Below are 23,097 nucleotides of genomic sequence, written 5' to 3' on the forward strand. Positions count from 1 at the left end.
ATATAAGATTTCTATTATTCTAGTTACATGTTAACTAAATCCTGTCAATTTGATCACTGCCTGCGGATAACACTACAACTACTGATACATATATGATAAACAGTAATAATGATAATCGCTTTCTAATTTTTTTCGTGCCATTAATACCGAAGCTGCAGAGATAATATTCTAATCTTGATAATAATCATCATCAAAATAATCATACTAGTAAAGAACCTGATTTAATAGATACATCTAAACTACCAGTTTTTCAATATGGTGTAAAGTTCTGAAGGAAGTTCACTAAGTTTAATAGAAAACTAACTTACTCATTAGAGTTCCAATATAAGTTTCTTTCATCTATAATCTTCCTATAATACCTAAATAATGTTATATTATATAGTTAGTTTTCTCCAATATTTCATAATTATTTTGTTTAAATCAAATTTTATAATAGTCATCATCAAAATTTATTATCAATCAACTACTTCTAAGCAAGTTTATCCTAAAATCATATTGTATAATGTTTAATTAATTTTACGCTCATCAAAATACATGTTGTCATGTGCTTTGAATGCAGCACAATCTCATTTGAAGATCATTTTAATATTTTTATGGCATTTCAATTGCATGATAATCATATAATAATTCAACAATATAACTATCTATGTATGAAGAATTCAACTCGGTAAGGTTAATTTAATAAAACAACATATATATGATTGAATTTTCATATTTATTTATTCCTAAATGTTTTATTTGAGGTAATATATGCTTTTATCTTTGAAAATTCAGTTAAACCGAATAAACTGATTTTTTGGTTAATTAGGTGATTCGATCGGTTTTGTCGGTTCGGTTAATAAAAAAATATTTTCAGTTATACTTAAATTTTTTAAAAATTTAGTTAACCATCAACCAAATAATTTTTACATATTTTCAATAATTACTATTAATATTTGTATTGGTTTATCTCAATCGACAGACTAACTCAGTTAATTTGGTTTTTTATATTTTTATGATATCGGATAATCCGTAAAATATAATTTTGATTAATTAGTTTAACTTAGTTTTATTAAAGGGTCTCACTTTAACTTAGTTTTATTAAGTTTATTGACCATTTAATAAATTTAACTTAAATAAATAATAAGTTAAATAATGACATATGTAAAGAGTCTCACTTTAACCCTTAAAGTCAAACCAAAAGAATAAATAATATTCTGAGATTGAGGTTGGCTCAATTATCATCTTAAAGTTGTCAAAAATGGTTGATATAACACCGAATGCTAACTCTCTGTTAATTTTTTTGTTCCATGGAATATAGGAAAAAAGTTTAAAAACATCCTTAATGTTCTTCTTCATTTAAATATTAATAATTAAATAATATTTAAAATTAAAATATTTATTAAAACAATCGAAACTCAATTAAGCACTTCGAACCAATCAAAATTCGATTAAAACGCCGATTTTTCTCCCGAATTTATTCTAAAACGAGTGGCCAGAAGAAATGGGGTCGTTTCATAATAGATTTGGGTGAAAATTGATGGTGATTTAAGAATATTTTAATTATTTTAGTTGATTGAATTAGGTTTAAATTGAATTTCGATTGATTTAATTGAAATTCAGTTTATTTAATTGAATTTCGAAGTGTTTCATTAAGTTTCGATTGTTTTAATAAATATTTTAATTTTATGTATTATTTAATTATATATATATATAAAAGAAGATGATAAAAATAGTTAAAACAATTCATAAATATAAAATTAGTAAGTATTTTAAAAACTAAGGATGTTTTAAAACTTTTTTCCTATATGATATGGATGGAAAAAAAATTAACCGAATAAACATTCGGTATTATGTGAACCATTTTGAACAACCTTAGGATGATAATTGAGTTAACCTCGAGGCTAATAATCACCCATGGCCCCTGAATTTTAGGGGTACGAGCGCTAAATCTCCTTATGTCTAAAAACAGGCGCTAAACTCCCTGATCTTTGTGCGGCGCTCACCATGGCCCTTTTGGACGAAAATACCCCTGGCGACGTCTTTTATTTGGCGGCTGTCTTTTAAAACAAAAAAAAATTGACAGAACCAAGTGTCAGATGACATGTCATCAAAAGACAAAAAAAATAAAAATACCCAAAAAAACCCCTAAATATAATACCCGATTAAATTAAAATACCCCTAAAATTCAACCCAAAAAAATCCAACCTAACTCAATCTAATTCAAAACATTTGGTCAACCCTCCACCACTGACCCGACCACAGCCACCACCACCGCCGCCGGAAAATTTTCCGGTCATCTTCTCTGATTCGAAGATGACCGGAAAATTTTCCGGCGGTGGTCGGGTGAGTCGGGTAGGGGTAATGGTCGGGTCATTGTTTTTTTCTAATTTAAATTAGGGGTATTTTGGGTGTTTGAAATTTTTAAGGCACTTTGTTGACGTGGTAGATGATGTGCCAGTTTCAGATTTTTTTTTAAAAAAATGTCGGTTGACCAGAAAAGACGGCGCTAGGGGTATTCTGGTCATATTTGGAGATTAGGGGGTTTTGTAAGCGCCGCCACAAAAATCAGGGGGTTTAGCGTCCGTTTTTAGACATCATGAGATTTAGTGCTCGTACCTTTAAAATTCAGGGGCCATGGGTGATTATTAGCCTAACCTCGACCTCATAATCTTACGTATTCTTTTGGTTTGACTCCATAGACTAAAGTGAGCCTTTTGCCATGATTTTATGATCAATTTATAGAATAAATAATGGAGTAAATAACAGAGCAACTCTATAAAAAAAGACACAAAAATCTGGCGATGGCGCCAGATTGAAAAATTCAAACATAAATACCTTAATAGCTTTTTTCCTCCGACATCAATGGTTCTATTCTAGTTCTGCTTCACTCTCAGGTAAATATCTGCCCAAAAATCTTATAATTTGAACTGGGTTCTTCCGATTTCTGTTTATTAACTGAAAATTGTCGGAAATTTAGGTTTTTACTGTTAGATAAAGAGAATCCCTGTTCTGTAATTTGCTTGTGAATGGTAATTTTTATGTAATTTGTTGTTTAATTTATATGCTATATTATTATAATTGAGAAGAAAGATCAGTAATTAGCCGAGTCAAGATCCAGTTTACGCATTTTATTTAAAGTACTGTAACAAATTAATGATAGATTGGTCGAAATTTATGTAAAAAATCTAAAGAAGCATCTGTACTAAATTTTGGAATTAGATCATCTACATTTTCAGTCTCGAACGTAGCTTTATAGTACCACAGATACTTCATTTGATCATCATTTTCCGTGTTTCGGAAACTGTGTCGAAAACTTGGTGTTTCGGACAGGAAACCTAACGTAAGAAACCTTAAAATAACGCTGTTTCACTGTGTCCAAGTGTCTTATTTCCCGTGTGTGTATATGTGTATGTTTGTTTCAATCTTTGATTTGCTTACATTCATAATTCAAATGATTTGATTTTGCTGTTTTAGTACTTTCTTTTTTTAGAGTAACATTTTTGAATTACTAATTTGAACTGGGAAATTTGTAGGAGACAAGGGGAAAATGGAGGAAGTTTTTAAATATATGGATAATGTCAGAGCAGAGATGGAGAAGCTTCAGGGTGAATACCAAACTAAAACTGAATCATTAGAGTGTTTAAAGAAGGCTCATGATGTGCTACTCGTTAAATTCGAAGAAGCTAAGCAACAGATTGAGAAGAGGCTTGTTTACTCGATTCCCAGTCTGACGAGATATCTGAAGCAAGGCTAATCATTAAAACCCATACATCTGGTTTGAATGAAAAGGATATGACTCTGAACCATTTGATTTATGAAAAGGAAAAACTCCTGGAAGATTGTCGAGAGGAGTTGCATAAACTGGAAGGTGAAAATAAAGAACTGTTATTGGCATTAGATGAAGCATCCTCAGAAAACAAAGAACTCAAGCAAATGCTTTCTGCAAGCAATGAAGAGATCACGGGTCTGAAAATGCGTTTACTGGAAACTGAGACGAAGAAAAAGTTCGAAGAATCTAACGAATTTGGAAAAATTGATGACGTAATCCTGAAATTGGAGGAAGGTAACAGAAATGTAAAGGAGCAGCTAAAATGGAAGCAGGAACAGTTTAACCATCTCGAAGACGCTCATGTAGAGCTCCAAGACGAATTTAAGTTGCAGAAGGAGGAGTGGGAAAAGGAGAAAGAAGTCCTACTTGAAGAAATTTTATCACTTCAGAAAACTAGTTTAAATCCTCAAATCAGAACAGTGGATGATCTTGAAACTCGACTAGACATGTGTAACCAAGATTTAGGTTTCGAAAAGAGTAAGAGAAAACTCTTGGAAGTTCAAGTGTCAGAACTGGAATACGAATTTGAAGATGTACTTTCGCAATATCTTGGAAATAAGTCAATCTTAGAAAACTCGAACCGCGAGACAGATGAACAGACGTCATTGGATATAGAGGTAAAGGACGAGGCTTGTCTTCAAGATTCTCAAGAAGCTATAATTTGGAAGCCTGGTGTTATGTTACTGGCATCTTTTCGCAAGAAGATTCAAGATTTACAGCATGGGCATTCTGACTGTTTCAGAAACATCAATGCAAGAGAATCTAGATGGAGTACTCAAATTGAACAGTTGAAATGGGAGTTAAAGAACTGTGAATGTGAAATTGAGAGGAAACAACAACAAATGCAGGAGGTTCAGTATTTACATATGCAGGAAAATTGCTTGATAATTCTGATTTTACAGTCAGAATTCTCAGAGGCTTATGCAACTTTACTGAACGAAAAAAATCGATTGGAGCTGCTCGACAAAGAGAACCAAGATAAGATTGATCTTCTCGTTTCGCAATTGGAGGTGTCAAACTGTGCTCTTATGAGAACTTATGACTATCTGGAGGTTTATACGGCAGAAATATCATCCTTTCTGGAGAAGATAGAGTCATTGGATCATGCGGAATTGCAGTCGAAAGAAGCGTTACAGCTTCATGAAATAGCAGAAGTTAAATTGTTGGGAACTGAAGTGATAAGACAATTCCAGAATGAGCAGAAAAGCATTGAGAGTCAGGTTAAAAACCCTGAGAACCAATATGAAGATGAGGTGGATATGTTAGCTCTTGTTGAGCAAGTATGTGATCGGATGGATGTGTTCTGTAATGAAGATGTTAAACTGGTGGATTTTCTGGAGAAGATATTGCAGTTTGTAGAGGAGTTTAGACCTGAAATGGGTTTGAAATCAAGTGATGAGCTCTATAATTAAACTTAAGATACAGCAGCCAACCGGCGTATGCAAATACGGAAGCAAACATAATAATCGAAAGGAACCGGGAAACTTTGATTCGACCTGGTTTGAAATTATAAAAAGATTTGGTTTACACTCTGGACTCCAGTGAACCACAATGTCATCCTGGTTCCACAAAATTAGGTCTTAGTCGTGTGTCTTATGTTTTGTGTTTGTTGGTGTTCTCTATAAAATGTATATGAAAGTAATACACATATATGTTGTTTTATACAAACCCATTTTTTAAATTTCTATGAATGTAAAAGTGTTAATATAAGAATCAAAGTTAATGCTTACAGATGCATTTCTTCTATGTTTGCATAATTTTTCTGTTGAATGCAGTTGTGTATGCTTGTACTCGGTGACGGATGTACAAATTCAAAAGAGTATAGTAAAACAAATTTAAAATTTAATAACATATTTATAATAAAAAAAGATAAAAATAATTTATCAGTAGTAATAGTGTAGATAGCTGCATCTGCTGCTGTTACAATACAAGATGCAGATTTAGCAATCAAATCATATATTGAATTCTATAAGCATATACCAGATCAAAACATTACAAAGGGTATTATCTTGGTTTAATTGATGCAGTAATAAATTTTGATATATGTAATGGTCAAAAGGAGACCATGATTAGTTTTAACTTCCAATTCATTAAATCTTTAAACCAAAATTTAAGCATTCATCTAAAACTCAATCTTGTTCTTTCTTCTCGGACGATTTTGAGGTTTGTGAAAATTTCCACCATCTTTGCTTGTTCTTCTCAACTGCTTCGACATTTTGAGAGAATTTGGTGAGCCCCTGTCTCAATGCTCCCAGATTAACCCCATTACCTACTCGGATGCTCGTTACTCCCATTTTTGAAACCTGAAGTTCAAATAGACAATATTTCATTTCGTCAAGTGATATTTCAGACTATGTTGCACGAAAACTTGTTGAGTGCGGCATTTCAGCTTTTCGTTTCTGTTTCCGAGGAAACGGAAACACTTCTGAAACTGAAACTGAAACAAAACCTTTTTTGTAACATATTCTTGGAAAAACAGTGAATTCGTTGTTTTTTTATATCAGCGTTTCCCGTTTCAGTGCAGCATAGGTGAATGAAAAGAGATGTCAAAAAGTTACCGTTTGGATGTTCCTATCTTCATCATCAAAAAAGAGCATGGAGTTAAAGGGCACGCTGGTCCTTGTATGAATCTTCTGGAAATGCTCAGTCTTATGAGTCCAGCTTGAAAATATCTCCTGAAAAAATTACAATGACAATCAGTCACTGTGAGATCCACGGAAATATAAATTCCGAATCTGTTGTCTTATTAAACTAACCAGGAATGTTCTGATCAAAAGATGAGTCAACATAAATGCAATAGCGTGAAAAGTTTCTCATAGATTTAATTTGATGACATCCGGAAACCAATAACCGTGACTTTGAACAAGAAGATGTTCATCTCTTAATATGATCTTAAACGAACTTGATATTAATTCTAGTGTTACTTTATCTTTTGCTGTTTCTGTAGCATCCCTTGAATACAAGTTGTAATAGCCCTTCGTGAAAATTTATTGAATTGCAATTCATTTTCATTTTTGAAACTCCGAAGTTACATTTATAACCTATTCTTGTAAAATATATAATTTTCCCGTATTTCATTTTAACATTTTTTATTTCAGCATTTCCATTTCCGTACAACATAGTTCACAGAACAAACAAAACAAGGAAAAAGAAAACATGGTTGTCGAGTTACCTGGGTTACAAACATTGAATCTATGCTCAACTTCCCAAGAAATGTTTTTGCAATATCCATGGTTGGTGATCGAGAAGCAATAGCCATGTCAATTCCCTTGTCTTTGAGTGCATATAGTATGCCTTTGGCATGGGGATACAAAGATGGCATTTCATGTTTTGAACGGCATTCACTGCGAAAAAACCGAATACAAAACTTACTTTAGATCTCAAGAAATATAGGCTTGTTAGGAAGGAATACCAATGGGGTAACAAAATCGAAGCTTCGACATAGAAATAAACAACACATGCTCATCTCATCTACAAAACTACACAAATCAAGCAGTCAACTGAATTCATATACATCCTCAAAAAAAAGTTTTGAGGCAGCATTCGTCCATCTTCTGGTCATACTAACTAAAACTACAATATAAAGCATTGCAATGGTAATAACTAGCAAAGATAAGTTTAAATATAATCTTCAAACTTATACTCTTGCATTCCAAATTGATCAGACAGTTTAGAACAAAGACGCGTGTTAAGAAATTTAACTTATTCAAGTAAATAAGCTAATTTATAAATAGGTCTAATGGTGCCTAAAATCCAAACCTTTTTGACTTTTTGAAAAATTATCCAGACCTTTCATTGTAAATTAAATTTATCAGTTTGGTCAATTCGTTCGAAATCTATCCAATTTTCAAAAATTAGTTTATGTGAATCATGTGATATTCCAATCGGCAATCTTTCTTCTTTCCAAACTATATTTTAAAAATTATAGATTCAATTGCCACGTAGCACATTTAAATAAATTTTGAAAAATTGAATAAATTTCCAGCAAATTCGTCAAATTTCGATAACTTAAGGACACTAAAAAGCTCTAGATAAATTCCCAAAAATCGAAAAGTTTCGCAACATTAGTCAAAAAAATACCATAATTTATCCGTGACTGTGTGCACTTGAAACTAGTATTGAACATTAAATTTACTAATAACCCAAAATCGAGAATCATCACACATTCAACTAAACAGCAAAAATAAGAACCCACTAAACAAAATTTTAAAATAATGATACCCATGAGTCCTTAAGAACCAATCAAATTGACAAAACATAAAAATTAAACCTCAATTAAAATTAAAATGGAGAAAGAAAAAAGGCAACTTTTTGGGGATTATAGAGGGATAAAAAAATACCAGTAGAAGGGCCAGAGAGTGTAATCAAGATCAAAGACAACTAATTTGGGTAGCAATTGGAACATTCCAATTATTTGTAAAGCTTCTTCTTTCACTTTCAAGTCTGCCATGGCTACTTTTTTCTGATTCTTTGATTGGTTGCAGTTTAAGGAAATGCATTGGGAAAAGGGTCATTTATGCCCTTAAGGTTTGCCTCCAGGATCAAGCAAGCCCTCAACGTCCGGAAAGGTTCAAATATGCCCTCAACGTCTTGAAAAATGAACAATAAGGCCTTCCAATTTTAACAATCAGGCCCCCAACGTTTCATTTATAAGTCAAAATGAGGGCTTGGTTGTTCACTTTTTAAGACGTTGGGGGCATATGTGAACCTTTTTAAACGTTGAGGGCTTGCTTGATCCTTGAGGTAAACGTTAGGGGCATAAATAACCCTTTTCCCAAATGCATTAGATATAAAGGTTTTGTTTTTGTTTATTTTATTTTTTTAACTTTTGAAAAATGACATACCATGATACCACAAAGACACGTTTTCAGGTGGAGAGAAAATAAGAATTATAAAATTATATATAACTTTTTTTATATATATAATTTAGGGAGGAGTAGCGTTTGTGGGAGGAATCGAACCCACGACCTAACAGTTTGCTGCTCAGCGCTTATACCATTTGAACTATAACTCACGGTAAATATATACTCCCTCTGTCTCACTTAAGAAGTCCTATTTACTTTTACACACAGATTAAGAAAATATTTATTATTTTTGTCTTTTCATGTTTTTTCATGTTTTGCCTCTATTAATTATAGTGAAATTTTTCATATTATTCTTTTATTATGACTAAAATAAAGGTAAAACATGATATTTAATAGAAAAACATTCCAAAAATAATAATGGGACTTTTTAAATGGGACATTCCAAAATAGAATATGGGACTTCTTAAACGGAAAACGAAAAAAATACGAAATGGGAAAAAGTCTTTTTTTTAAATAGAAGGCATGAAATATGGAGAAAATATGTAAATAATAAAAAATATATAAATAAATTTATTATATATTAAAAAAATTATTTATATATTTATGATAATATTAAAATAAATTATTTAGCTACACTCATAATTTAAATTCGAACCATCAATAAATTATATATCTATAAAATTTACAGTTATAATTAGACTGAATGATAATAAAAAGACCAAATATTTATAAATTATATTTATATCTAAATCTTTTAAAAGTGTTCATATCATTTCGAAATACGAACTTTTGTTTTAAAAATGTTCAACTACTTAAAGGCACAAAGAACGGAGTTCGTCTCTCAGATGAACAAATGGGCATTTTTGAAACAAAAACATATTTTTTGGGACAATATAGACACTTTTAAAAGATTTAGACATAAATGACATTTTTTATAAACATTTGGCCTTTTTTGATCGTTTGGCCTCATAATTAAAGTTAGGATTATGATTATTTTCAAATTGATTGGACATGACTTATAATATTTAATCAATCTACATTATTCATTATAAAATAAATAATTCTAATAAAAAAAATGTAAACTATATTAAGTTGATTTATACACTATTCATTTTATAACGGAGAGTATATATTGATCATTGTTCAAATAAATTGAAAGGACATAAATCCTTGAAATTAATATTGTAAAATATAATTTAATATAATAAAAAATTAATACATTGTTGATAAAATAACAAAATTTATGGATGATTGATTATAATTATAAACATGTAGTTTATGGTTTTTTTATATTTATTATAGCAGAAGATACAAAAAAAAAACCTCGATTTTTTTTAAAAGTACAGATCAGCCCTTTTATTTTTTAGAACATAATTAAACTCTCGTGTTTTTAAAATCGAACAATTAAACCTTGTTGTTTTAAAATTGAACAAATAAAACTTTTTAGTTTATTTATGAAACACTTACCCCTTCAATTTTTTGATAAATATTGTAAACATTAAAATTATTTTCGAATATTTTTCCTATATGATTATGAGAGACGTATAAACCATTAACGAGTGTTTCTAATTGTGTAGGACGAAAGGGGTTATTATTATTTTTGATGAAAAAGTGGTTATTTGTTTTATTTGAAAACTAAATTATATTTAAAAAAATAAAAAAACTGATATATATTTTTATAAAAGTTGCGAGGGTTTTTATTTTTACCTTTTGCCTTTATTATAATTATGTTGAAATGTTTTGTATTAGTTTTCAAGAATTTGCAGTTTCTCAGAAAGGTACGCAGTTTTGTTAAAGTGTCCATGTTTCGTACTATACTAATTGTATGGAATATTACTTTTGTTTACTTTTTTTTTATTACAATAAAGAAAAGTTCAAAACACTTAGTGTCTTTTTTTTTGACAATTGATAACCGGGGAAGGGGATCCACTGAATACTTATACCATTTGAGTTATAGCTTATTGGTAACTCTTAATGTAAGGAATAGAATGGTCAATTTTATTTTTTGTTCAATAGGGGGAATCTTCTTGTTGATATGTAAAGGAAAAATCTTCAGTTAATTCAATTTTTTATTAGAAAAAGTCAGATTAATGTACGTTTTTGATATGTGGCTATGATGCATTTTTCTTTTTGAAATTAAAAAATAAATTATATAAGTACATTTAAGATATATTCTTACTTTTATAAATAATTTGATGACCAAAAGATAATGGTTTTATTTAATAATTTTATCATATTAAACTGTTTAACTTTACGCCTACCAATTTGAAAATAACACTACCAGTTAAGTTAATTTACATTTTATCTATCAAAATTAATCTTTGAATTCATATTTAAATGAATTTAAGAGGATATTTTTTATAATGTTTATACTAATTAGCCAATGGGCAAGAATAAATTACTATCTAAATCAAAAGAAATCATATCTAATTTAAGAATTCTATATCCTGAATATTTGTCAGCATAAGTCCATGTAGAAGGAAACTGTTCCTTCCAATTAGAGGTGGTCATAGGCTGGATCAGCCCGTGAACCAGCCCGGAACCGAAAGGGTTTAACCTGGCCTGGAACCGGTCAAAGCCAGAACCGGATTAAAACCGGCCCGGAACCGTACAAAGGGAGGTTCCGGGCCGGTTCTAGATTTGTTGAACCGTAAACCGGCGGTTCCGGATCGGAACCGGCGGTTCAAGAGTCGAATCCGTTGATAAAAAAATATATATTATATATTACATATTTATCTTTCATATAATATATTTACTTTTGCAATAAAATATATGTTATATTTGTTTTAGTTATATTTTTAGTTAATATTTTAATTTAAAAAGAAAATCTTTATTTTCTTGTAATACTATCTCCGTGAGTTAATTTATTGTTAAATTACATTTTTTAGTAATTAAATTTTATTTTTATTTTTAAATTTTTTTTCTAAACCGGAACCGTCCAATTCCGAACCGTCTCTTAAGCGGTCGGGCCGGTTCCACTTTTTCTTGAACCGTGACCCGGCGGTTCCAAACCGAAACCGCTGGGTTATGAACCGTGGCCACCTCTACTTCCAATTAAATGTAAACTTGTTTTATACAAAACAAATCCATCTACATAGAGAAATTTTCAATCAATGGTAACCTACATTAGCTAGACAACGAGTGAACTTTCCAACCAATTCATCCCGTAGTAGCAGCAAACCTTTTGTTCATCCACATATCAGAATTAAATGTAATCAATACGGAAAGGAGGTCGACATGCCACTCTCCGCGAACAAACAATAAAATAACTACATTAGCTAGACCACGAGAAATTACATTCGCTGACCATTTTACAAAAGCAACCTAACAATCGTATAAAACATTTAATTGATGTTATAGAAATAATAAAAAAAAAATGTTCAGAATTTATCATATATGTATATCATTGAACAAGAGAGCAGCCTAGTTTTGATAAACCGAATTTCAGCAGAGTTATCACAATCAACATCGAAACTGAAACCTATCTACATAACAACAAAAGGAACCTGAAAAACATTTTTCATTAACAAAGTGTTTCTTCAGTTACTTTCGCAAAAAGAAGACCTATCTAGGGTATATCCCCATCACATCGAAAATTAAAAGCACCAACGTATTACTTTTTCCATTTTCTCTAACTATCATGATTTCTATTCTGTTTTCCCCAGTAAGTTGCAAGTTATATTTTTCTTTTTCTTTCCTAACTACAAATGCCTTCTCAAAATATATATATTTGGCATAGAATTGCTACTTACAGGCTTACCGTGCACTCTTCAACCCTTTCTGCATCCGGTTCACCTGATTCCGACATCAAATTCTCATTGATCATCGGAACAGTATCTTTTCTGACTATCTCATCCATCGGGCTAAACTCTTCGTCATTTCCGTTTTGCACATGGTCAGCTTCTTGAGAGTCGTCAACAATGAGAGTTTCAAGGTCGTCAAATGGAGCTGAAAGCTCATCATGTCTGCTTTCTTCTTTTGGATGACCAAGTTCATGAAATCCGTCATCTAATCCTATTTCCGATGATTTCTGAGACTCGCAGCTAGATCTTACCCAGGATGAGTCATCATCGGAGACGTCATCATCGTACATTTCCTCAGACTGTGGAGAAGACCTGAAATCTCTACCAAAACATTTTGTTGTATATTCTGTTTTTGTCTCTGCATTCTGACGATAATAATCAGAGTCTGAAGATGAATCCAAGATTTCTTCAACTATATCCTCTGCCTCCTGTTATCGGACATGATGTAAAAGTTCAACTAGTCTTATATAATTTTCAAATAGGACCGAGATACAAGTCAAGCAAAAGGCAAATTACAGTTTCTTTAACTATGCCAAAAGTTATAGCAAAAAGTGGAAGATTCTGACCCCATGCTTAACCATCACATCTGTTCTTTATATTTACGCAACGCAAATAAACAATCAAATTAAGGAAAAAAAAATAGAGTAAAACATGAGTATAAATATCCTGCAAGTCTCAGCATTGTAAGCAAGTTCAGCATTAATTCAGCAATAAACCATCATTAAGTGAACAAAGCTTCACTTCAGTGCTTCGATATAATCAACTTAGATGCAAAAATCTATGTAAAAGTGTTGAAGACTAAATTAAATATTCTAAATCAACTAAAAAATAAGAGTTGAATTAAACCAATTAAGCAAGGGGTTTTCAAGAAGGAGTTGTTTATTATGATAAGACACAAGTATTACCTCTATTGGCGACATATAACTTAATCGACGAGCATCCATGAGTGAGTAATTTCCACGGGAGAAAGATTTCTTACTAGACCCTGGATTGAACATCTCCGGGGAATCCAATCCCGAATTTTCAATTTCTTGCTGCACCAGTCTCTGAGACGATACCAGTGGAGGTGAAATCTCCAGTCCCAGTTCAGTATATGAACTAAAAGAATTGCGTCCATACATTTTCACTGAACTGCAGGTCTCCTCAAGAAATTGCATTCCAGTTTCCATTCCAACTTTCTCGAAAAGTTGAGAACAAGGATGTTCAACAGAACATTCCACTCGAGGAACTTTCTTAGCTCGATCTTCAAGAATTTCGCTAATCAACTTCTGGATGTGTTTTCGTTTCAGAGAAGCCTCATGAGGTATAAACCAATTCCTATTAAGCTGTGCACAGATTAAAACTCATCCATAACTTAATGTATTCCTAACAAGTGCAAATAACGAATGAGAAAGCAGTGCCGATACAAACTTAACAGATTGACAATTTGTTTAATAGTAGAAGCAAATAACTTTCAGCAATAAAAGAATTTTCATTAAAAGTGTCTGAAATCAAAGTCAACAAACCATACTGTCTCCTCTTTCCTGATCCAGTCTAGCAGGATGAGGCCTTTACACTTCTATTCCACATCTTCCCTAATATGTGGTATGCTCTGGGTTTGGTATAGGAGCAGGTCAGGAAAAAGCTCACAATGGATCTTAATTAGCGGAAACGTGAACCAAACCCCAGATTTTAAAGCAGGGTTCTAATTCCAATCCCAATAAAACAGGGATTAAAATAAAATATGTGAAGGTAAGTTTAGTTGGGCATTGGAAATTTGGAATAACATAATGCATGTCTATATCATTTATTCTGGTTATTCAATCCTGTTACTAACTTCTAAACCTAGAAAAAACTTAATTTAACTGTTTAGTATGAATTTCAAGTAGACATAAATAGTAGTAGGAAAGAAACTTGTAACTATAGCAGTCAATGTATATATCCCATCAAGCAACTATAACAATATTATTGTAACTTAAATTCCCTAAGAAAATACAGTTCAATTTAAAGGAACAAGGTTCATGTTACGGAAAACCAATTGGCCACCTATAAATTAGACATAATTAGCACCGCTAGACAAAAAGCTAACATATCAGCTAGCTGTAAATTTACCTATCCCCAATAATACTAAATTATTACTCTAACTGAAATGGTAAAAAAACAGAGTCGTCAATTCATCCTACCCTTCTTTTTCTTTCATGTTGTTTTTTTCTTTTGGAAGTTGCTTCTAGTTATTCCTACCTATAACTATGTTTAGGAAACTCTTCATTAAAATTTTATTACAATTTTCTGTTTTACTAGGCTTGTAATTGGATAGATACTTGCCATTCAGAATGAAACATTGACGAGATCGCAGTTTTAGGAGTTCCAGATTATGTACTGCTGTAATCCAGGCAGCATGCAGCAAACCACAACTGCCATATGCATACCCCAGATTGTGAAGGAGATACTAAAATATGAAATTAAAGAGAACTAGGATACACAGTAAAGATGAGGAAGTATATCAGTGCTGTCATAGGGAACTGCCCCCTAATGCTTATTGTTGTTTTCACTTCACAGATTTTAAATCCAATTAGCAGACAATTTGTTACTTGGAGATACTACTTTAATTATTTTTTGTTCTTGTTCTTCTTTTTTTTAAGATCCATTTAACGGACATTTTCTATTTACAGAAAGCCAGGATCACAATGGTGAATCCAATGGTCACAATTTAATGAATTTCCAACTTGTGTGGAACATGTTACAATAAATTAATCAAATCAATAATTTAATATTACTTTTCTCAAGGGCGAAGTTAATTAAGCGGTGTAATGTACAATTGCTCACTAGAAAGTGAAATCAGTAAGCAATATCTAATAAAGGCAACAGCAACAAAGAAGAAAACGCAAGTACTAAACTGGATAGTGGATCAAGAAATGAGATCACTCACAAAATTTGAGGATTCCGTTATCTTAAAAGGGCTGATGTTTATAGGACCATCCTCGAGAAATAGTTCCACATAATGGAGCAAGAAAAGACCACAGTCGAACCAATTTTCCTGCTGTGGTAACTGAAACAAAATAGTCAAAAAATCAGTTTAAGATAATTTATCCAGTGCATTTAAGATAATTTCTTAACTGCATAAAGTTATAACAAATAATTTCCAAACAGTATAAAAAATTCAAATCACAAAAACATACAAATGTTAAATTCAAGAGAATATATTACTTACATATGCATTAGAGAAAAAAAAATGTATTATACAAGTTAAAGATAAATTTTCTTTTGTTAACTGTGAATAGAAGAAAATTTATCCCATTTTATTCAACTGGGTTAGTACTCCTGAACACTTCTCTAATCCATTGACAAAATTGCAAAGATCAAACATCTTCCCCTACACAATTCTGTTTCTTTTCCTGTGAGTCGCATAGTAAGCATGGATCACTAGCTTGTATACTGTTGTACAAATCATACTGCCTTATATTCAAATGCATTACAGCACTAGGTTAGAACAAGATACTTGGTTCTATTAGACAAAAATTGAGAACCTTATCTTATCTGCAATTTAATACTGCTGTTTCAAAGTATTACCTAACTAAAAAGAAAAAGGAATAGCAGGGGAATCTCCAATAGATATATCCAAATACCCCAACATTGCATCATGTTATAGCGTAATTGTCCTGTTAAAACTGGTTCATGCCTTTTGTCACTGTACCAAACTCATTGAACTAAAGAATCTCTACCATACATGTTTTTCTGCAGACAAATAATTTCATTCTAGTGTTTCAGTAGTGCCAATTAATTATATACCCACTAATAGAAATATTATATGTCAATATGGCGTTTTTATAAATTACTTCTTCTTTCCATAAGTTGGTAGTAGTCATGAGAAAATCCCTGTTTTGGAAATGCAAGTTGCTTTCCTTTCAGATAGCTTCCATAACCAGAAAGAACTTTTTAAAATTAATTTGATGAATAAGCTTATATTCGCTGAGTATTGAGAAACAGAACTGAATACATGCATAACTTATCCTACATTCCTTTAGGTTTCATAAGTCAGCTGAAACCAGCTCTCATCTGACTCCAATTTCCAATGCCACATTTTGTAAAGTAGACCATTCTTTTCTAGAAAATAAGTACGTGTCCAGAAAAGAAACCGAAAATGAATGGAATCAATCAGGGCACTAATTAAAAGTTACTTTAGGAGCTATAACATTACCTCAAGTGGAACAAACCGTAAACTCGAGAACTTTGAAGAAACATCCTCCAAAATCTCACTATGTCTCGCTTTCCACTCTTCACACAGATAACTGTTATGACAAAAAAATAAAATCAGAGCATTTTTAAAGTGCTAACTTAAACTATATGCAACCAGTTTCTTAAGTTCAAAAAGCAACCAGTCTTATTTAACCAAAAAAACTAAGAGCCTCCAAAATAATTTAAGTGAAAATGAAATACCGTCCTACTTAACCATCTCACTATTTACATATATCATGACATTCTGAGGTTGCAATGGCACCATCTCAAATGTTATAAGCCTATAAACTTGTGTAGTCAATAGCTAATAGAATGAATTTCAGACGGTAACAGACAGGTTGTAGAATTCTTGCACATATAAAAATTAAAACCTTACTCAATTCTGCATCAACAGAGTTCACATTCCACTCAACCTCTTTTATGCCGTCGGTAGAGAATTTTTCTTAAAGCCTTGCAAAATTTGGTTTTGAATAAGGTACCAAGCAATTATGCTATGTGCATCAACACAGAGTAATAACAAATATAATTTTGGTATATCGAGGTGATGAGATATTAACGTCTTGAATGTTTAAAAGCTTTTGTTGAAGACTGTTTGGTACAAGAAAAAAACGTTCATTATCAAGACCAGAATTTTCCCATTCATCAGATGTGGAGCAATGCAGCTTTCGGGGAATGTGACCTTTTAAATGTTAAAAAGATTTTGTTGAAGACTGTTTAGTACAAAAAAAAAAACGTTTATTATCAAAACCAGAATTCTCCCATTAATCTGCTGTGGAACAATGCAGCTTTTGGGGAATGTGGCCATCCTATTTTGCTTCATGGAAAGTATGCAGTCTTTGTATTTATACTTCTGCATGCAATTATGTGTTGAGATTCAAAATTATAAGAGGATAACTTATCCCAAATATTGACTTTTTTTCTATGGTAAAGTTTCTTCTTCTGTCAACAAGAGAGGCATACTATAAATACCTTTAAAAACACAAACGCACCATATAGAAAAGAAAAAAAATGAGGTGGAAAATAAACAAATATGGCCTCTTGGAATAATATTAATAGGTCTGCAACAGCCTTATATATCCAAGAAGTTTCTGATAAGGTGGAAAAAAAAGGTTACCTCTGAATTAGATTCTTTAGGCCCCTGTGGCTACCTCTAATAGAATCCATGTGCAAGATGCATGGTACTTTGAGTGCACTTTCACTTACTTCATCTGCAAGATTATCAGATAAAAGCGCAAAAAATTGAGCAACGATAACACATCAATTACCCTAACTAAAAATACAAAGATACGATGTTACCTCTGGAATAACCCATTTCACCCAGATGGCAAATTACTATTAAACTCCAGTGGAGGCTGCAATAGATATCAGCTTCATGTTTCAAATTACCAAAGCAGAAAACACGGGAATTTTGCATGTTCCACTGTAAAGAGAAATGCATAATGAAATCCACACCTATAATTTACAGGAATGAAAATGAAGTCCTTCTCAAACAGATTTAATTTTTTAGTCCATTTGCGAACACGTTGAAATGCAGCCCTGCCCTCGTGGACACTAGATGGATCCTTGTCTAGATCAGCAAGCTTCCGAAAGAAAAAACTGTTGAAAAAGTGAAACCTATGCTGGTCCTCTGGTTTAATTTTATTCCTTAAATATCTGACAGGATAAATTCAAAAGATCAATAAATATCAGTTCTTTTATAGAAGATGAACTTAAACTGAAAAAGAAAAATTCTAAATCACGCTTCCATAAACTCGTAATCATGCTTCATACAAACGAGGAAACAGTATGAGCTAAAACCAGTGCTCCAGTTTCCGGTACAAAAACTGCTTCACAGTAATGAAAGTTAATAAAAAATAATCCTTTCTCCTCTCATAAACTTCGCCACAAATAGATAACTTAGATTAAAATTTGAAAAAATAATAAACGAGAGATAATGTGAACTTAATTTTCAGTATCTTTGCATAAATGTTCTAGGTAAAGCCAAATTTTAGGTATTAGAATTTATCCAGAGTGATTCATGGATGAAATCACTAAAAGCATCTGGATAAAGAAATTTTAAGACATCCCTAGGTAAAGCCAAATTTTAGGTATTAGAATCAAGATCCACCCAAGAGAACATACTATGTGTTTGAAGAACTTACTTTATATAGAAGTCAATGATGGTATCGTTTATAAATGTCTCTGGTCGCAGAAGCTCAACATCCCTCTTAGTAATTGTAACAGGATCCGTATCCCCTTCTGGATAAATAACCTCTTCAAAGGTTTCATCAAGACTGGAAAAATAAAACCCTTAAATCAAGGAAATCATCAAAAGAAAACCAAGAGAAATTCAGTCTGAAAAGGAATAAAAGGATAGAATCAGCAAGCTTGTAGATGTGTGATATAAATGAATACAGTGAACCAACAATGCAGAACTTTTTTTTTTCGCAAAATAAGAGCTGTACAAAACTGTAAACCACTAAGAGATTACTTTTTTTAAAAGAAAATAAAATAAACAACCATCAGAACAAAAAACACTGCAAAGAACAATATAAAGTACATAAAGAAAAAAGAATAGGAATGTCTTCATTTCGACTTACATATGAAGACAAGGCTTTGGGATGGCCACATTGTTGCATCCTGTACAAGCCTTTCCATCCTTTTCCTTATCAGTGCTGTAAAAGAAACAAGATAGATATTAAAAAAATAATACCCACAAGAAGCAAAAACTTGTCAAGGTTCACTTCAGAGGAAAAAGAACGCCGTCATTAAGAAGCTGTGAAACTGTAAATCAGTTCACATAATTACATAAAGAGAGAAAGCTAAAATATATGAAGATCAATGAAATTGTAAGAAATGCGATTTGAGAATCATATGGCAGAAAAGTAGTAAACAAATTGCTTAAAAAATTAAATCCTTAATGCACACATGAACATATAAATTAAAGACTAAATCATTAACTCACTCTAAAATAGCATTCCAGATATCTCTATATTTGACATCCAATAATTTAATTGCATTTTCTCCTTTAGACCAGTAAGGATCATAAACTGAAAACTTCAACTCGTCAATGCCTGTTCATATTTGAAAGAGACATAAACATAATTATTTTACTTTTATATAAAATAGAATGACATCGATGATTGAACACATGTAAAACAGCAATATGATTCCTTGTTGATAAAAGCAGGTGAATGATCATCCATGTGCAAAGAGGTACCCATGCCCAAATCAATAAGTCATAGGTGTTATATTTAAGCAATGCAGATGATTCTGTCCAACATACATCTGAATGTACATCTAAAAAGGTTAAATAAATCAACCAAACAATAATCAGTCGTAGGAGATCTACAAATTGCAGCACTTAATAGCCCTGGAGTCGAGCAAATTTTCATGTGCATGTGTAAGAGAGCAGATAAACAATCCACAACTCTGGTATTATTAATTAGCAGAAATACACAAACCTGAAGTTGCATTTGACTTGAGATGAAGTTTAACTGTAGCAGTGTCAACCTACAACAAATGATAAAAAAATTCAACTCACAGATATCATCAAGTAAGCAAAGCATAGAGTACAAGCCAGGAAAACTCACCTTTCCCCACCATTCGGACTCAATACTAACAATATCACCAAGGGCCCATTCAGCATTAATTTTCCCCTTGGACCCATTTACAGTTGAACTTTCAACACTGATACAGCTGGTTGAGAAAGTTAGGCAAGGTTCGGTGCAGTATATATCCCCATATTGGATAAAATCAGGGTAAACAGCAACTGTATTATTTGAGCTGTCCTGTATTAATAAAAATGTAACAAGACACGAGGTTTACGAAAAAAATTCCAGTTAATAATTCAAACTTAACAAATGGACATTTATAGTGAAAGATCATCGGGTGAAATGTAAGACATACAGAAATGTAGTTTTCAAGAAAGGCTTCAACAACCCAACGAAATACATTTGGGTTATAAACGGCATTTCCTAAGAATTTAGAAGGAAAAAATATTTGAAGAATGAATTTATCGTAGAAAAAACTCACCTATTAGACCAATAGTTTTTTTTAATATACTAACCCTTATGCATATTCCCCTCTTAATTGAAAACCTAGTACCCAATATCGAAGTTTGGACCGGAATAAAAGCAGCCATAGGCAGAACAATAAAGTATTTAAAAATGTCCTACAGAAAAGAATATTAACTACAGTAACTTCATATATTCCATTCATGCACATCAACTAACAAAAATTACTATGAAATAATTATTGCCACCCCAATGATATAATGGTTAATAAATTATAACAAGATAATAAAAAAATAACGAAGACGATTTACCTATTTAAACTTCTCGAAAGAACTTACAATTTTATGTCCAACAGAGCAGCACTCTGGTTCTGGATCTGTTGATGCAACTGAAACAAGGCAGAGGCTTTTACTTTCCAGTAACATCATGCAGCAATTTGCAACAGTAAAGAGAAAAGAAAATAATGAAATAAATAAAATAATGGGGAAACCTTCATTCTCTTCAAGTGTAAAATTGGATGTTGACGGAGAGCTCGATCCACTTTCATCATTATCATCTAAAACCATACCCCTTGAATCATTCTGCAATGGTGTTGCCAAAATATCAGGCCGTCTCTAGTTATTAAGAAAAGGAGTTAAGGATATCAAAGGAAAATTTCAATCAGAAATCATAATGCCACTTAAGCATTCTGCTTTTTTATAAACCTGCCTCACCAGTATGGAATAGCAATAAAAAGCAACCAAAATTGAGAAAAGATATTTACATCAAGATACACTAGAGCAAAGCAGAAGCAAACCTCATAATTTGAAGAACAAGACATCCCGGGAACATCCCAATTACACATCTCCTTGACAGCACTATCTTTTAGTGGCTCACACATAGGTGAAGAAACAGTGTCAGGACAACCTGCAGCATTACCATCAACATCTACTACTTCCTCTCTAATTTCATTGCATTCCGCCTTAGTCCATTCTACAAGAAAGACAACCACAAAAATTTCGAAATTGTAACAAAGTATACAATTAAAAAAGAAACAACTATTTTCAAAAAAAAAAACATCCAAAAAAACAATTACTCACTTTCAGAATCAACATCATCCGGTCCATCATCAAGAACAATTGGTTCATTCCTACTATCCATTTCTTGAACCTTAGTTGATCCTGCAACTACATGGTAAACATAAAGACAGCAAGCAACACAGAATTTAGAGTCATTATTATAAATAAATAAAAACAAAATGCAAGCAAAAAACAGACGTAATTGTCCCCCCCAAAAAAAAATCTGTAGATCCTCAACTTGTGTTTTCGGGGTCAAATTGATCACTTTAGTCAATTAGGACTCCAAATTTGTGTCTTGGGGTCCAATAAATATGCGTTTGAGGTATACATTTTTGGCGTTTCTTGGCCTAAATTAAGAGAGCTTGGCAACCTAATTGACCGATAAAATTTAAAATGAATGAAAATAATTTATTTGACCCTAAAGTTTATTTAACCCCAAGATACAAGTTTAAGGACCGCTCTGACCTTTGTTCTTTTCTTTTCAATGGAAGAAATAGACTCAGTTACATAATCCATAACTAACTTACTAACAAAAATTCAACCTAAAAAAACTACATTATCAAATAAAATTCCTCCAAGAAAATTCTATTTGCACACTAAGCACATAAAAATTAAAATTAACTAATAAAACAGACAAATTAGGGTCTAAAATTGGGAGCGGAAATTATAATACTTACAGCACTCGAGAAAGTTGTATTTGCTGACCGGAGAAGAGTGCGAGGACTGATGAGTTTTCTTAGTAGGGTTGGCAAATCTACGGAGGAGCTTCTTGGACGCCTTTTCGACGCTTGCGTCGTCGTCGTTAAACTCAAACATGCTGAATCGTTTACTTGGAGATGAACTCACTCCTGGTGCGTTTGATGATGACCGAGTCATCGTAATTGGCTGACTCGTTTAGTGAAAAGGTTCACGATATTGAATTGCATTAAGGGAGTGTGTCAGTGAGTTTGCTTCTATGAGACGCTTTTTATGATCGTAACGGAGAAAAATTATGATCGGGAAGATGACGCTCTGTGTTTTTGATTTTTTAAAATTAATGGGCCTGGTTTGGGCCTTGTTCGTTTTGTTTTGTTATATTGTAAAATAATTAAGGAAATGATTTTTTTTATAGAAACTTTTTGTTTAAATTTGGGAATTTTATTTTGTAATCAATTTTTTTATGATAAAGTAGGAAATTACTAGTCAACTTTTGAAATGTAAAAACTAAGAGTGCTAAATTATTCATTGTGAAAGTATGACAGTGTAGTGGAACACAAAAGGACAACAAAATTATAAATTTGTTTTTGTTAAAGTTTCACATGAATAGAAAAATAGAGGAAAAAAAATTAAAAATAAAGAAATAATTTCTTTATATTTATATTTTATATTTTATATTTTAAAATGATATTAGATAGAAGAAAATGATGATTA

The 23,097-nt window shown here is 31.9% G+C and overlaps 2 protein-coding genes and 1 pseudogene across 3 annotated transcripts; 1 reads left to right on the forward strand and 2 right to left on the reverse strand.

Annotated features, from left to right (window-relative positions):
- The first annotated feature begins 2,720 nt into the window (after positions 1–2,720).
- On the forward strand, positions 2,721–5,568 carry LOC126659601 (uncharacterized protein At4g38062-like; annotated as a pseudogene).
- Positions 5,569–5,643: 75 nt separating this feature from the next.
- Positions 5,644–8,310, reverse strand: LOC126659744 (uncharacterized). Its single transcript, XM_050353080.2, has 4 exons — positions 8,152–8,310; positions 6,984–7,155; positions 6,370–6,486; positions 5,644–6,114 (listed from the first exon to the last, which is right to left on the reverse strand). The coding sequence occupies exons 1-4, from the start codon at positions 8,259–8,261 to the stop codon at positions 5,941–5,943; spliced, it is 573 nt and encodes a 190-aa protein (XP_050209037.1). The 5' UTR covers positions 8,262–8,310; the 3' UTR covers positions 5,644–5,940.
- A 3,808-nt stretch (positions 8,311–12,118) lies between these two features.
- Positions 12,119–22,685, reverse strand: LOC126660723 (probable ubiquitin-like-specific protease 2A). 2 transcript variants are annotated; one of them, XM_050354372.2, is made up of 17 exons: positions 22,365–22,685; positions 21,709–21,795; positions 21,426–21,601; positions 21,120–21,210; positions 20,968–21,017; positions 20,207–20,404; positions 20,078–20,126; positions 19,579–19,687; positions 19,214–19,288; positions 18,776–18,907; positions 18,087–18,287; positions 17,931–17,986; positions 17,749–17,842; positions 16,597–16,687; positions 15,328–15,447; positions 13,325–13,744; positions 12,119–12,847 (listed from the first exon to the last, which is right to left on the reverse strand). In XM_050354372.2, exons 1-17 carry the CDS (start codon positions 22,561–22,563, stop codon positions 12,365–12,367), a joined length of 2,631 nt encoding a protein of 876 aa, XP_050210329.1. In that variant the 5' UTR covers positions 22,564–22,685; the 3' UTR covers positions 12,119–12,364. The 2 variants fall into 2 exon arrangements, with proteins under 2 accessions (XP_050210329.1, XP_050210330.1); XM_050354373.2 differs by having other exon boundaries at positions 21,709–21,789; positions 22,365–22,454.
- Positions 22,686–23,097: the final 412 nt, after the last annotated feature.

This window comes from Mercurialis annua, linkage group LG8 (genome assembly GCF_937616625.2).
Source record: "Mercurialis annua linkage group LG8, ddMerAnnu1.2, whole genome shotgun sequence".
In the NCBI taxonomy this organism is placed as follows: Eukaryota; Viridiplantae; Streptophyta; class Magnoliopsida; order Malpighiales; family Euphorbiaceae; genus Mercurialis; species Mercurialis annua.

What these genes read in the sequence shown, in the direction of transcription:
- LOC126659744 (XM_050353080.2), bottom strand. Translation starts at nt 8,261, where the DNA reads ATGGCAGACTTGAAAGTGAAAGAAGAAGCTTTACAAATAATTGGAATG. An exon ending in ACTCTCTGGCCCTTCTACTG is followed by an intron (nt 7,156 to 8,151) that starts GTATTTTTTTAT and finishes GTTTTTTCGCAG; the next exon opens with TGAATGCCGTTCAAAACATG. An exon ending in ATTCAATGTTTGTAACCCAG is followed by an intron (nt 6,487 to 6,983) that starts GTAACTCGACAA and finishes TAATTTTTTCAG; the next exon opens with GAGATATTTTCAAGCTGGAC.
- LOC126660723 (XM_050354372.2), bottom strand. Translation starts at nt 22,563, where the DNA reads ATGACTCGGTCATCATCAAACGCACCAGGAGTGAGTTCATCTCCAAGT. An exon ending in TACGGTTTGTTCCACTTGAG is followed by an intron (nt 15,448 to 16,596) that starts GTAATGTTATAG and finishes ATTTTGTTTCAG; the next exon opens with TTACCACAGCAGGAAAATTG. An exon ending in TAACGGAATCCTCAAATTTT is followed by an intron (nt 13,745 to 15,327) that starts GTGAGTGATCTC and finishes ATCTGTGCACAG; the next exon opens with CTTAATAGGAATTGGTTTAT.